Source organism: Nyctereutes procyonoides, unplaced genomic scaffold (assembly GCF_905146905.1).
Source record: "Nyctereutes procyonoides isolate TBG_1078 unplaced genomic scaffold, NYPRO_anot_genome, whole genome shotgun sequence".
NCBI classification, from domain to species: domain Eukaryota; kingdom Metazoa; phylum Chordata; class Mammalia; order Carnivora; family Canidae; genus Nyctereutes; species Nyctereutes procyonoides.
The window spans coordinates 56,457,410-56,470,651 of NW_026575043.1; the positions used below are offsets into that span (position 1 = coordinate 56,457,410).

General features: G+C 52.5%; 1 protein-coding gene across 5 annotated transcripts in view; it reads right to left on the reverse strand.

The window, feature by feature from the left end:
* Nucleotides 1–13,242, reverse strand: part of KDM2B (lysine demethylase 2B) — a 120,065-nt gene that overhangs the window by 79,327 nt on the left and 27,496 nt on the right. For 3 of the 5 annotated variants that reach the window (XM_055323419.1, XM_055323416.1, XM_055323418.1), the window contains exons 7-8: nt 3,139–3,232; nt 2,007–2,160 (exon numbers count right to left, since the gene is read on the reverse strand). In XM_055323419.1, coding sequence (XP_055179394.1) covers nt 2,007–2,160; nt 3,139–3,232 — 248 coding nt within the window. Of the gene's footprint in view, nt 1–2,006; nt 2,161–3,138; nt 3,233–5,987; nt 6,037–6,684; nt 6,908–13,242 lie in introns of those variants that run through there. The other 2 variants (XM_055323420.1, XM_055323421.1) reach the window with 2 other exon arrangements.

Genomic DNA, 13,242 nt, shown 5'->3' on the forward strand with positions numbered 1-13,242 from the left:
GCCCTGAAAAAAGGAGGTCTGTCCTCCCAGGGAGGTTAGGAGGCCTGCACTCAGGGGGGCCAGGTTGGGAGGGTTCTAAGGGTTCCACAGTTCAGCCCCACCCCACTCATTGTAGAGATAGGATAGTTGAGGCACAGACAGGGGAAGAGACCAGCCCAAGGTCACAATGAGCATCAGCAGCAAAGCCAAGAGCATTATCGAGTTCCCTTGCATCTACCATGGCCAATCTTCCAACACCTAATGAGTGGCTTGAACACACTCGAGAAGGGTACCACTACCTTCCCGAGCTTCTGTGCCACATCTGCCAGGGTACGTACCATAAATGCTGCCCACCAACTACAACCCATTCTGTCCTACATAGGAGTCCTTCCTCTCCTCAAGTCTGAGGATGGACCTGGAGCCATGCCAACAAAGTCACCCCCACTACACCCTGCCACTTCCAAATCCCCAATTTCCCTAATATTGAAATCTCTACTTTCTGCCCAACTTTCTAGAAGAGTACAAGTGTGCAGGCCTCATCCCCTCAGTGGAAGATGCTACCATAGTGCTTCATGTCCAGACCCAAGGCCAGCTTCCAACTCAACTCTCAGAAACCTAAGTGTGACCAGCTTCTCCATCCAATAGATCTTAGTTGCTTCAAAGGATACTCGTAAGGTTCAAGCCCACACTCAGTGGCAAATTCCCTGCAGGCTCCTTGGCACAGCCTTATATATAGCCTCTACTTATATATACCCAGTGACAGGGAGCTCACTACCTAGCAGACCAGAGTCATTCCAACACCGCGTGGCTGGACCTCTTCTTCTAAGAGACAACCTTTCAACTAGCTGACTGCTGTTCTCATACACCTGCTTTGCTTCTCTGGGTAAAATCCACTCAATTCCTCCTTCAAATTCATCTCACCTGATGTGACATCCAGACTCCTATCTCCAGGTCAACTTACTCTCCAAAGTATAGTAACCAAAAGGAACACAACCTGCTCTATGTGACCTGACCCCCTTCCTCTCAACAGTGGGACTGTCACCTTCCTCATCTTGGGGAAAATGTTACTGTTAATATAGCCAAGGACTGCACTCCCTAACCCCTAGGGCATGTCATGCTCACTGGTGCCTTAGCTTGCAATTGCCCAGAAGTCCTCAGTCCATCACCAAATAGCTGTAGGCATGTAGTTCTTCATTCACTCAGTCCTCACTACCACCCTGGGAAGTCTCACTCCCATTTTACAGACATGAAAACTGAGGCACAGAGAGGTAAAGTCATTTCTAGGAAGTCACAGCTTGTAAGCACCAGAGCTAAAATTCAAACTAAGGCCATGTAGTCTGGCTCCAGGGCTGGCGCTCTTAATAACTGCCCTCTACTATACTTGTAGCCTTGATTTCTTTTTCCCTTTTCTTCTTAATTTTTTTGGGGGTAGGGGAAGGAGGGAGTCCAAATGTAAGAGCTGACATTGACCTCCAACTACATTTCACCTTGATCCGCAGAAGGGAGGCTGCCATGTTGGGCCCTTTCCAAAAGGTATATTCCCTTCTGCCCATTTCCTAGGCTTTCAGGCACGCCTGTAAAACCCCCCACCCTGGGGTCTATCTACCCTTCCCCCCCAGAACCTGCCTGGGACTGCCATTACCATACACTGCGCTTCCTTGGGTAAAACAACCCAATTCCTCCTTCAAGGGGGTGAACCCAGACCCCTCCCCACAGTACCACTGTCATCCCCTCACACAGAAATCTCCACAGGAAGTCCTGGGAAAGCCATTCATGCTTCCCTGAGGGAGGCCCTGGGCTTTTTCCCAGGAGTGAATTCTAGCCAACAGGCAGGGAGACACAGGTGAGATGTGAAAGGGACAGAGGCCGTCTCCTCTCAGGGACTGCCAATGGCCACCAGGCCCACAGAACCCCATCACTTGGCCCAACACCGTGGCTGAGGCCACAGGGATGCAGGAGCCTTCACCTGGTGTCTGGGAGAGCCAAGGGCCGAGGGAGAGCCCAGCACGAGTCTTGCTGAAACCTACCGGAAGGGATGAAAAACGTGTAGCCCTGTTTCAGCTCAATTCTTTGGCATCGCTCCACACGGTCTCCCAGGAAGATGTCACTCTGTTTGCCTGACAGCACCCACTCCTCGTACAGTGCCAAATTGTGCAGGGTTGGAGGAATCAGCCAAAAGATCTTGGGAGGAAAAGGAGGCAATGAGCTGAAGATCTGGGTCAAAGTCCTGGATTTCTTTCAGGCTGTGCACAACCCAAGGAGACAGCCCCACAAGCCTAGGAGCAGGGAGGATAGGGGACCACCTCCAGGACTGGGCCCAACGGGTCTCTGGGATGGTGAGGAGGGGGTGCCGCCCTTCTGGGTCACACCTGCCTGCCTTTAAGGAATCTCCATTCCCGCTGAAACACCAGGGTGGGTAGAGTTCCTGGACTGTGTGGAACATTCTTTCTCCTGAGCCACAGGCTTGTTGGAGAGGTAAGGGAAGGAAAAGAAGGGAATTTCCTAAATTATATGATAAAATGGTCCAATAAATAAACCCAGACTGTGCTCACTCTGGAGAAGGAGGAAAAACATCTGGAACCAAGCAGAATGACTTCCTACCCAGAATTTCTTCCAACACGTTTGGTTAAAACAAACATACACATAGACCCAGGCAAGGAAGGAGGCAAGCGTATACTCAAGGAGCATCCCAACAGCCGTATGGAGTGCACGCAGAAGCAAACACAGCAGGAGCATCCTGGATGCACACACCACCTCCTCTCTCCAGGAGACGTCTGTGCCTCATATAAAATGTTCCTGGAGGCAGGTAGTGCCAGCAACTAGACTTTTCAGTTAAGCAGTCTCTGGGCTGAGACTCTGGGCAGGCAAAATGAATACTGGGAGTTCTTGGGAACCAGAACTAGAGTTGTAATCTGGCCTAAGGTGCTTAGAACACTAGACTGGCTAAGCAGATGTGTGAAGGGTAACTGGATGTGATGCAAAGGAGTTGACCTTGATCCTTCTCTCCAGAAGACAGAGAGTGAGGAGGTAGCCCTGAAACTGCTCACAGGGTAGGAGCTGGTTGGGCGTGGGGCAGGGAAAAGAGGGGCATGGAGCGAGCCCCTCCATGAAGAAATAGCCAGGGTTGGACAAAAGTCTAAGAGACTCAGCTCAACTCACCTTCCCACCCCGGAAAACATGGTACCAAACAGAAGTGCCTCCAAAGTCGATGTGGAAGTCAGTGAAACAGCCTTTCACGCTCATCAGACAGTACCTGTGGCACAGAAGCAGGGGAGCAGAAAAAAAAAAAACAATTCAGTGCCTGAATCACAGGAGGTGAGCCAAAAGCTTCAGAGATGCTTGACCAGCTGCCTTTTTATAAATGCTAACACTGGGGAATTTCCTTTCCTTTTCTTTTCTTTTTAAACCCAATTCTAATCGGAGTTCCCCTCAGGGGAAGCCCCTGTGATCAGATGACGAATCTCAAGCACTGGCCACCTGCCCCCAAGGCTGGGGGAGGCATTTTGGTTTTCAGGTTCCCAGGAGAGAGCTGGCAACCCACAGGCCACTGGGTTTATCCCTCACAGGCAGCTTCTACTCTTCCCCCACCCCCACTCCCACCCCAGCCAGAGAGGCTTCCTTTCTGCTCCTTCCCAGCTCCTGTACCTGCCATTTTTCCCAAGATGCCACCCTCCCCCCCGTCCCTGTGCAGCAGCTGGGCCCCTGGAATTCCACTGTAAACCACCTGCATAGCTTTCCAATCACCAGTCCTCATCCATCTCTTCATTCATTCAATAAGTATTTACTGAGAGCCAACCAATGGTCCAGCCCAGAGCTAGGTACGGCACCTAGAGAAATGCCTAAGAATGCATCAGACCCCTGCCCTTGAGGATGGGACATTCTTAATAGAGCACCGCACAGGAAAAGTTAATCGGCAAGACAAACTGCAACTGCCTGAGAAGTGAGCAGTGCAGCTCAAAAGGACAGGGGTACCAGCCACAAAAGATCATAGTATACAATTCCCTGGATATGAATTGTCCAGAGTAAGCAAACCTACAGAGACAGAAGGTAGATTCAAGGTGGCCAAAGCCTGAGGCTGGGGGTGGAGGGTGAGGATGGGGAATGACTGCTAGTGGGTACAGGGTTTCATTTTGGGGAGATAAAAATGTTCTGAATTTGACTGTGAATGCACAACTCTATGAACACACTGAACCACTGAATTGTACACTTTAAATGAATGAACGGTATGGGAATTCTATCTCCATATAGCTGCTAAGAAAAAAGTGAAGGGATTAAGAGGAGACACTTGGGGGTGGGTGGTGGACAGGCAGAGGGGAGAACCCAACCCTCAGAGGCTTGGGTGGAGGAGGTGAATTCAGGAGACAGAACCTGCCAGCAGCCCCCCTTCTGAGCTCTAGCAACAGCCAGATAACCCACCCCTCCTTACAGGAACTCACCAGTCTGGTCCCCCCTCCCCTGACATTCTGCCCTCCTAGGGGTGGGCAGAGCTTAAGGGGAGGTGGGGCAGTGGGGGTGGAGAGGGCAGGCTTCCAAGTCCAGGCCCGGCAGCCAGCAATGCCGGGGGGGCCCCCTCTTTCCCTCCCACCCCTTCCCACAAGAGCCACCAGCAGCACGGAGGGGGCAGCAACCCCACGGCTCATGCTCATGCACCTTCGCACCTCCGGAGGCCCACACACACATGCTTACCCCACTGACCTCTTTTCCCCGCTGCACTTTGCTTTTCCATGGTTTGGGGAAGAGGGGAGGAACAGAACGGGGCAGGGACAGACAGGGAGGAGCCAGCAGCAAGCCCCAGTGGAGATAATGGGGGTGGTGGGGCTGAGCTGGTTAGGAGGCTGGTGGGCTCCAGGTGCCCCCTCCCTCTTAGCTGCCTTTTGCACCTCACATTCAGGTGGACCCGGGGCTCGGCAGTATGCAGGCAGCGTGCCCAGCGTCCCTCCTCCGGATAGGCTGGAAGGAGCCTTAACCATGTGTCTGCAGGAGGCTGACAAATCAGAAGGCCTTCCCCCACATCAGAGCCCCGCTGCCTAGCAACCCCATCGGAGGGGTGTAGTTGACAGCACAGGACGCAGCCCTGTCACGAAGACAGGCGCGGGCTGCGGGGCTGCGGGGCTGGCGCTGGGGTTGTTAGAGTCCCAGCTTGGGCTCCCGCTCTGCACCCTCCCGCCTCCACCGCGCGCCTCCACGCGCGCGCGGGTCCCTACTCTGAAGACCAGAATGACCCTCTTCTCTCCAAGGAACTGGGAGTGGGGAGTAGGGGGTGAAACCCTAACCCACCCCACCCCCACGGACCAACCGGCCTCCTCTCCAAGCACCACTTCAAAATATTAGTCCTCATTTTTCCTAAAACCACCTCTTCGTCTGGATTCTTTTTTCTTTTCTTTTTTTAATCTAACCTTGGTTTCCACCCCCTTCAGGCCTCAGCAGAAAACAACCTAGGGAAAACAATTTAAGTGTTTGTGGGGTGGAGCGAGATGTGCCTCCCTCAGTCTGCAGCTGGATAACCACCCCGGCGCCCGCAGCGGAGAGGCGGGGAGCGGAGCGTGGCTCTTGGGCCCAAGGGCGACCCGGCCCCACGTATTCACCAACCCCCAACCTCCTGCCCCCAGCCCCAATTCCCGCCCCCCCCCCCCCACACACACACACGCATGGACGTAATCACTAGGAGCGGCGGCAGCTATGTGCAAGGAAAGTTCTCCAAGTTGTGTTTGCTTCTGATCTGCCCTCCCAAGTCGCCCTCCAGCATCCTGCGAGGCCCTCCGGAGCGTGGGGGTGCCGCTTCCAGCCCCGCCCCTCCTAGGGAGGCCCCTCCCCCGTGTCCCTCACTTCCTGGCCGCCGGGCTCCGCCGCCCCTCCCGCGGGGCCAATGCAGGCGTCCGCGGCCAGGGTGGCTGTGACAGGGCGGCTTTGTCCGGGGCCCCTGCAGCCGCCACCCGCCCCGCGCTCATTCCGGGTCTCCCCCCTCACTCCTGCTCCCGCTCGCTCTGGCGTGACGCCTTTGCACTGACCTCTACAGCTTCCTCTTCCAAAGCACACCGCAGTCACATGGGCGCCCCGGCTCCGTGGCTCCGTGCCACGGCCGCTAAGCTCGCCCCACCGGCCAGCCAGCCTGGCTTCCGCCTGGCCGCCCCTTGCCCGGAAAGCCGCGCCCCTCCACAACCCCCCACCCACCGCCCCGGCGGCTTCCGTGCAGAAGTGCACCCTCCAAGTTGGGGGATGAGAACCAGGCGCCCCCGAACTAAGCCTCTGGGGGGGTTCCTGCCTCCCGAGGCCCGCGCCGGCTGGGGAGGAGCGGGGTAGGAGGGGGCGCTGCACCTGCAGCACCAACTTTGGGGCGCTGCCTGGGATCCCGGGAAGCGGGGCGACCCCACCTCGCCCTTTTCCCTCCAACTTAGCGAGAACTCCCCCCGCGCCTCAGGCAGCATCCCCTGGGGCAAAGGTCTTGGCGGGGGGTGGGGGGACCTGGGGCAAGCTGGCACCGGGTGACGGGGCTGAAGGCGCGCGCGCACACTACACACTCACACGCAGCCCCGGGAGGACACAAAGAGCCGCTCCGCGACGCGGGCTGCGCAGCCCGCGGGCGGGAGGTGACCCACACCCCGCCCCGGCGCGCCCCGGAGGAGCGGGGGCTCCCGGGCAGCCCGGGCCCCGCGGGGCGCAGCGCAGGGACGCCCGCCCGGCCCCGCCCGGCGCGCCCGCGGTTACCCTCGGCGGCGGCGGCGGCGGCGGCAGCGCGGCCCCCGGGCGTCCCCTTCGGCAGCGCAGGACCGACGCGCGCCCAGCGCAGGCGACCGGGGCCGATCCCCCTCCACGGCGCTGCCAGGCCCCGGCCGGCCGAGGACCGTGCAGTCCTCTCTCTCTTCCTTCCTTCCTCGGGGAGCAGGGCGCAGCCTGCGCTCATCCCCGCGCTGAAACTGAACACCCGCGCGGCGCGGCGGCCGCCAGGAAGGAGGAGGGAGGCCGCGGCGGCGACAGGGAAGCTCGCCGGCCAGCGCCAGGGGACGCCGCCGCCGCCCACGGCCGCCCCCTCGCCCGGGCTGGGTGGGGGCCCGGGGCAGCTCTGCCCGCAGGCGCTCCGGAACACCGGCGCCCCCGTTTTCAGAGAGTGTGGGCGCCGTCCTGCCATTGGAGAGGACGACCCAGCAAAAAGCCACCTTGATGTGTCCATCGGGGCAAGGCTAGGGTCTGAAGGGAGTGTCAGATCCGAGGTATGGCAGTCCAGAGACCAGGGACGCTGCTCCAGCCCTAAAAAGACGATCATCTGTGTGACCTTGGGCAACTTACTTCCCGTCCCTGAGCGGGTTTTCTCATCCTAATGGCAGGGAGGTGACTTAAGTTCAACTCTGCGTTCTAAGATGCTCCTTTGCGGCCCCTTCCCCTGCCTGGCCCTCCAGCAGCTGTGTAGCCCTACGTCATAGAGTTACTGTGGGAATTCACTGAGATACACACGTATTAACACAGTACCTGGCACTGTGATACTGCAATTATTTAAGACAATTTTCTCGACCCCCTCAGTTCACTCCCAGGATTGTCCGCGTTTTACAGATGAGAAAGCAGAGGCTCGGAGGTCATGACTCACCAAGGTCACTACCTTAGTGATGGTGCTTACCCAAGCAGCCTGGCCCAGAGGTTATCAGCCCTTCTGCCAGGTCTACCAGGCAGATCCCAAGACTCTTTTAGAGAAGCAAGTTCTGCAGGTTGCAGTCAAACTCAACCACTGACTTCCCGCTGCAGGAGATGGTTCAGCTCAAATCAGTAGTCCCACCCTCCAGGGCGGGCTCCCCAGGGCCATAGCCCTCCTCCCATTCTGTCCCCACACCATTCCCCTAAGCCCCAAGGGAGCAGAAGACAGTGGTATAGACTCTGAAATCCAGCTTCTTCATTCTTTACCAAAACCCATCCACTGGGGCTATCCACGAATATTAACTAATGGGCTCGGATTATCAAGTGCTAATAATAAAAGCCATTAAATGCATAATATCTAGTTTCACCTTTAAAACAACCCTATAATCCCCATTTTAGGGAAGTGAACGTTGATGTCATTTCAAGGTGGTCAATGCCCTGGGCCAGGGCGCTGCTTTCCAGGGTCATTACAGGATGGCCAATGGCCTGCTATGAGATTGCACTGTGAACTTTTTGGAACTGGTTGATTTTTTTCACCATAGTATATTCTCCCTATTTACAAGAAAAAAAGTGTAATTACAAGAAACATCTCCCATCTTGGATTCGAGCACCAGCCATTCGATGGGTGTTCTTAAGCAAGCTTTTCTTTTTTTTTTTTTTTTTTTAATATTTTTTTTTTAAAGATAGACTCTTTTTTTATTTATTTATGATAGTCACACACAGAGAGAGAGAGAGAGAAGCAGAGACACAGGCAGAGGGAGAAGCAGGCTCCATGCACCGGGAGCCCGACGTGGGATTCGATCCCGGGTCTCCAGGATCGCGCCCTGGGCCAAAGGCAGGCGCCAAACCGCTGCGCCACCCAGGGATCCCTTAAGCAAGCTTTTCAAAGCTTTTTTTTTTTTTTTTCTTAAGAAAGGAGGAGAAGAGGAGAGGAAGAGGGGAAAAAGAGAATCTTAAGCAGGTTCCACGCTCAGCATAGAGCCTAAACCCTGGCTCCATCTTACAACCTAAGCCAAAATGAAGAGTCGAGTGCTTAACCCACTGAGCCATCTAGGAGCTCCTTGAGCAAAGTATTTGACACAAAACATAGTCAGAGTTAAATGAGCTAAGAGAAGGCCCTGACAGCTGGACTGAGTCATCCCCATGGGAAAATTATTACTTTTTTGGACACAAGTGCCTCAGCTCAAGCCCCAGCAGGGATCACATCAGATTAATCTGTGTTAGGTATAGCACCCAGCAATACAGCCCTATATTTATTCTGATCAACTGTTTGACATTAGACTAAATCTTTCCCTCTCCTCGAACTCAGCATCCCCATTTGTTGAGTTAGTCAGGGGCCTCAAACTGGTGGCCCTCATGGGTCAAACTAGACCCTAAATGTGCATGGTTTGGCCAGCACTGGATTTTTTTTTTTCCCCAAAAGAAGAATTTTTTAAGTTATCCACAGCCATACCAGCCCCCATCTTATACTCAATGGCTACACCTGTTCCCTGCATTGAAGCACTACTGCATGAACTTCAGTTTCGTGTCTATAAGATGAAGGTAGTTAACACCCACTTCCAGTACCGTTGAGATATACGCGCTAAGTGTCTAACACAGTGTCTGTGTCTATACATGGCAGCACAGAAAAGGCTGGATTTCTTTGTTCCTCTTGTAAAGCTAGAGAGGTAGAGAGGAAAAGCCAGGAATCCAGAGGCCTGGGGTGTGATGCCTGGCCCACAGCTCCATCCCTGTGTGACTGCCACAGCCTCTCTAGGTCTGTGTCCAAGTGTGATATTACACAGGGATGATCATCTCTAGTACCAGCAAACATGGTTGAGGAGAGTTGAAAGTAAATGAGGGTTGTCGAGATAAAAGCCCAATGCAGGAGCACCCGGGAGGCAGTCAGTTAAGTGTCTGCCTTCAGCTCAAGTCATGATCTCAGGGTCCTGGGATTGAGCTCCACGTGGGTGAGGGGGCGTCCTTGCTCAGCAGGGAGCCTGCTTCTCCCTCTCCCTTTGCCTCCCCCCCTCCTGCTCATGCTTGCTCCCTCTCACTTTCTCAAAAAAAAATAAAAATAAAAATCTTAAAAAAAAAAAAAGCCCAATGCAAATATGAGGGAAAATAGATTGAAAAGCCAAGGATTCTGATGATAGTTGGAGACCTTGTGTCTACACGAGACCACACAGACAAACATCTTGTCCTACCCACATCTCACATCACTATAGGCTCCATTTCCCTACAGCGTGGTTGGGAGGTGAGGCAAGGATGACAGGATCCCCACTTTGTAGAAGGGGAAACTGAGTCCTTGAGATGAAAGATTTCCCATGGCCACCAGAGGCTGCCTGGGGCAGCCTTGAAACTTGCTCATCCCAGCACCTATTTTCATCCTGTCTGGGTTTCAGCCTCACTTCACACCCTCCAATTTTTTCTCAGTTCTTCCTGCCACCCTCAGAAAGTACAGGGAGAAAAATGCAGTTGATTCCCAATTATTTTGGGGCCAAAGGTATGGTATATACGGGGTACCCTTCCTTAGCAGCATGTTAAGGACAGAAAAGACTTGCTAATTTCCTTCTGGAATGCATTATAACACCTAAGTGAGAGAGGTATGCCCCTGTCACAGACCTAGGAGATTATGAAGGCTTTAAAACATGTTCAGAGCAGCCCGGGTGGCTCAGCAGTTTAGCACCATCTTCAGCCCAGAGCGTGATCCTGGAGACCCGGGATTGAGTCCCATGTCGGGCTCCTTGCATGGAACCTGCTTTTCCCCTCTGCCTGTGTTTCTGCCTCTCTCTCTCTCTCTGTCTCTCATGAATAAATAAAATCTTTTTTTTTTAAATTTTTATTTATTTATGATAGTCACAGAGAGAGAGAGAGGCAGAGACACAGGCAGAGGGAGAAGCAGGCTCCATGCACCAGAAGCCCGATGTGGGATTCGATCCTGGGTCTCCAGGATCGCGCCCCGGGCCAAAGGCAGGCGCCAAACCGCTGCGCCACCGTCTTAAAAAAAAAATGTCCAAAGTCTTTGAAACTCCCCCCTTTCAGAAATAGAGCCAAATTCCCCTCCCCTTGAGTGTGGGCTACACATAGGACCTCACTTTTAATTAAAAGAATATGGTTGGGCAGCCCCGGTGGCTCAGCGGTTTAGCGCCTGCCTTTGTCCCAGGGCCTGATCCTAGAGTCCTGGGATTGAGTCCCACGTCGGGCTCCCTGCATAGAGCCTGCTTCTCCCTCTGCCTCTCTCTCTCTCTCTCTCTCTCTCTCTCTCTCTCCCTCTCTCTCCCCTCTCTCATGAATAAGTAAATGAAATCTTTAAAAAAAAAAAAAGACTATGGCAGAAGCAAACAGCATGCGACTTTCAAATATGGGTCATAATAGGCACTGTGGCTTCTTCTTTGCTCTCCATTTGTGGGGTTAGAAAGAGATGGGAATACCGGCTGCCATGTCACAAGGACATTCAAGCAGCCCTATGGAGAGGCCCAAATGGTGAAGAACTAAGCCCTCTTGCCAACAGCCATGTGAGCGCACCAACTTGGAAGTGGGCCCTCCAGCCCCAGTTAAGCCTCCGGGTGACTACAGCCGAGGCTTAAGTCTTGAGACAAGCTCATGAGCAACTCTGAGCCAGGTAACCCACTTCCAGATTCCTGACCTACAGAAACTGTTTGACGCTTTAAGCTGCTAAGATTTCTTTTTTAAGCTACAAAGTTTTAGGGTAATGTTATGTGTCAATAAACAATGAGTACAGGGGTACTCCTAAATAGCTGTCACTGTTTGTCACACGTTCCACCAACTGAGTCAGCCAGCGCCCCTCTTTATCTTGCTTTATATTTCCTCCTTGACACTTATCATCTCCATAATTATATGATTCACGTGTTTGCTTGCCCATTTTTCCCCACGTGAACATAAGCCCTCTGAACATGGGGAGTTCGCTTTATTCATTGTAGCCTACCAACTACTTAGAATAGGGTCTTACATTTGTGGGCACTCAGTAAAGGCAGCAACAGATAATGAATACACTAATACAACCTTTATACCTTTTCTCTCCTACAAAGTTACATCTACTCACTGACAAATGCTAGCACTCTTCACCTTAAGTATCTCAGCCAAAACCCACTAAAATTCCGAACTCCCTCGACATGATCAAACTACACAAATCCTGGAGCCAGGGCAAAGGCAGTAATGGGCCTGTAACACTCCTCTCTTCCTGCAAACCTGAATGCAGGTGGCCTGTCAGCGTGGAAGCTCTGACTTCTAGAAACAGTGTCATTTTAATTAAATTCCACAGAACCATTCTATGGTCCCAGAGGACTTCATCATTGCAGGATTTTTACCTTGCTGATTAACTGGCATTCTTTTCAGCCAAACCAACGGACTACTTCCAAGGTGACAACTTCCTTCCTAACAAGGTTCAAATCCTATAACAAGTTCCCACAGCCACTGACAGGGTTTGTAAATATATCTGCCATACAATCCAACTAATGTTTTGAAGACATGTCATTGTAGAAAATTGTATGTAAGCCTTTTTTTTGGTAATTAGATAGGATTCTTGATGTATTAATAGAATTAAACTATTTAGAGGAATACCTTTCTTTCTTTCTTTCTTTCTTTCTTTCTTTCTTTTCTTTTTTTTTTTTTTTTTTTGTAACTTTCAATAAAGTGAAGAATAGGGCAGCCCGGGTGGCTCAGCGGTTTAGTGTCGCTTTCAGCCCAGGGTCTGATCCTGGAGATCCGGGATCGAGTCCCACGTCAGGCTCCCTGCATGGAGCCTGCTTCTCCCTCTGCCTGTGTCTCTGCGCCTCTGTGTGTGTGTGTGTGTGTGTGTGTGTGTGTGTGTGTGTGTGTGTCTGTGTGTCTGTGTCTCTCATGAATAAATAAATAAAATCTTTAAAAATAAAAAATAAAGTGAAGAATATACCAAATATATCTAAAGGAGGCAAAGTAATTGAAATCTGTGTCCCCCAGTGTGATCTATTTTACGTTCCTAGATGCATGTACCATTTGTCCTCTGCTCCCTCCTGCTCCATCATTTGCTCTCATAGAGATTATCCACTGGTTTCTCCCATCACTCTACTCCCAGCTCCTTCAATCCACACAGCAGCAGAACTTGCAGAAAGCAAATCTGAACACATCCCTCTCTGCTTAAAATCTCTCAGAGAGGGAGGCCTGGGTGGCTCAGTCACTTGAGCAACCGACTCTTGATTTCAGCTCTGATCGTGTGATCTCAGGGTCCCGGGATTGAGTCCTGTGTCAAGCTCCGTACTCAGCAGGAAGTCTGCTAGAGATTCTCTTCCTCTTTCTCCTTCTGCCCTTCCTCCCATCACATTCTCTCTCTCTGAAATAAATAAAGCTTTAAAAAAAAAAAATCTCATAGGGCAGCCCGGGTGGCTCAGCGGTTTAGTGTCGCTTTCAGCCCAGGGTCTGATCCTGGAGACCCAGGATGGAGTCCCACGTCAGGGTCCGATCCTGGAGACCCAGGATCGAGTCCCACGTCAGGGTCCCTGCATGGAGCCCTCTGCCTGTGTCTCTGCGCCTGTGTGTGTGTGTGTGTGTGTGTGTGTGTGTCATGAATACATGAATAAAATCTTTAAAAAATAAATAAATCTCATAGAGGTTTCTGACTGCTCTTAGGAGAAACACAGCCCCCTCACTATGGCATGTCGG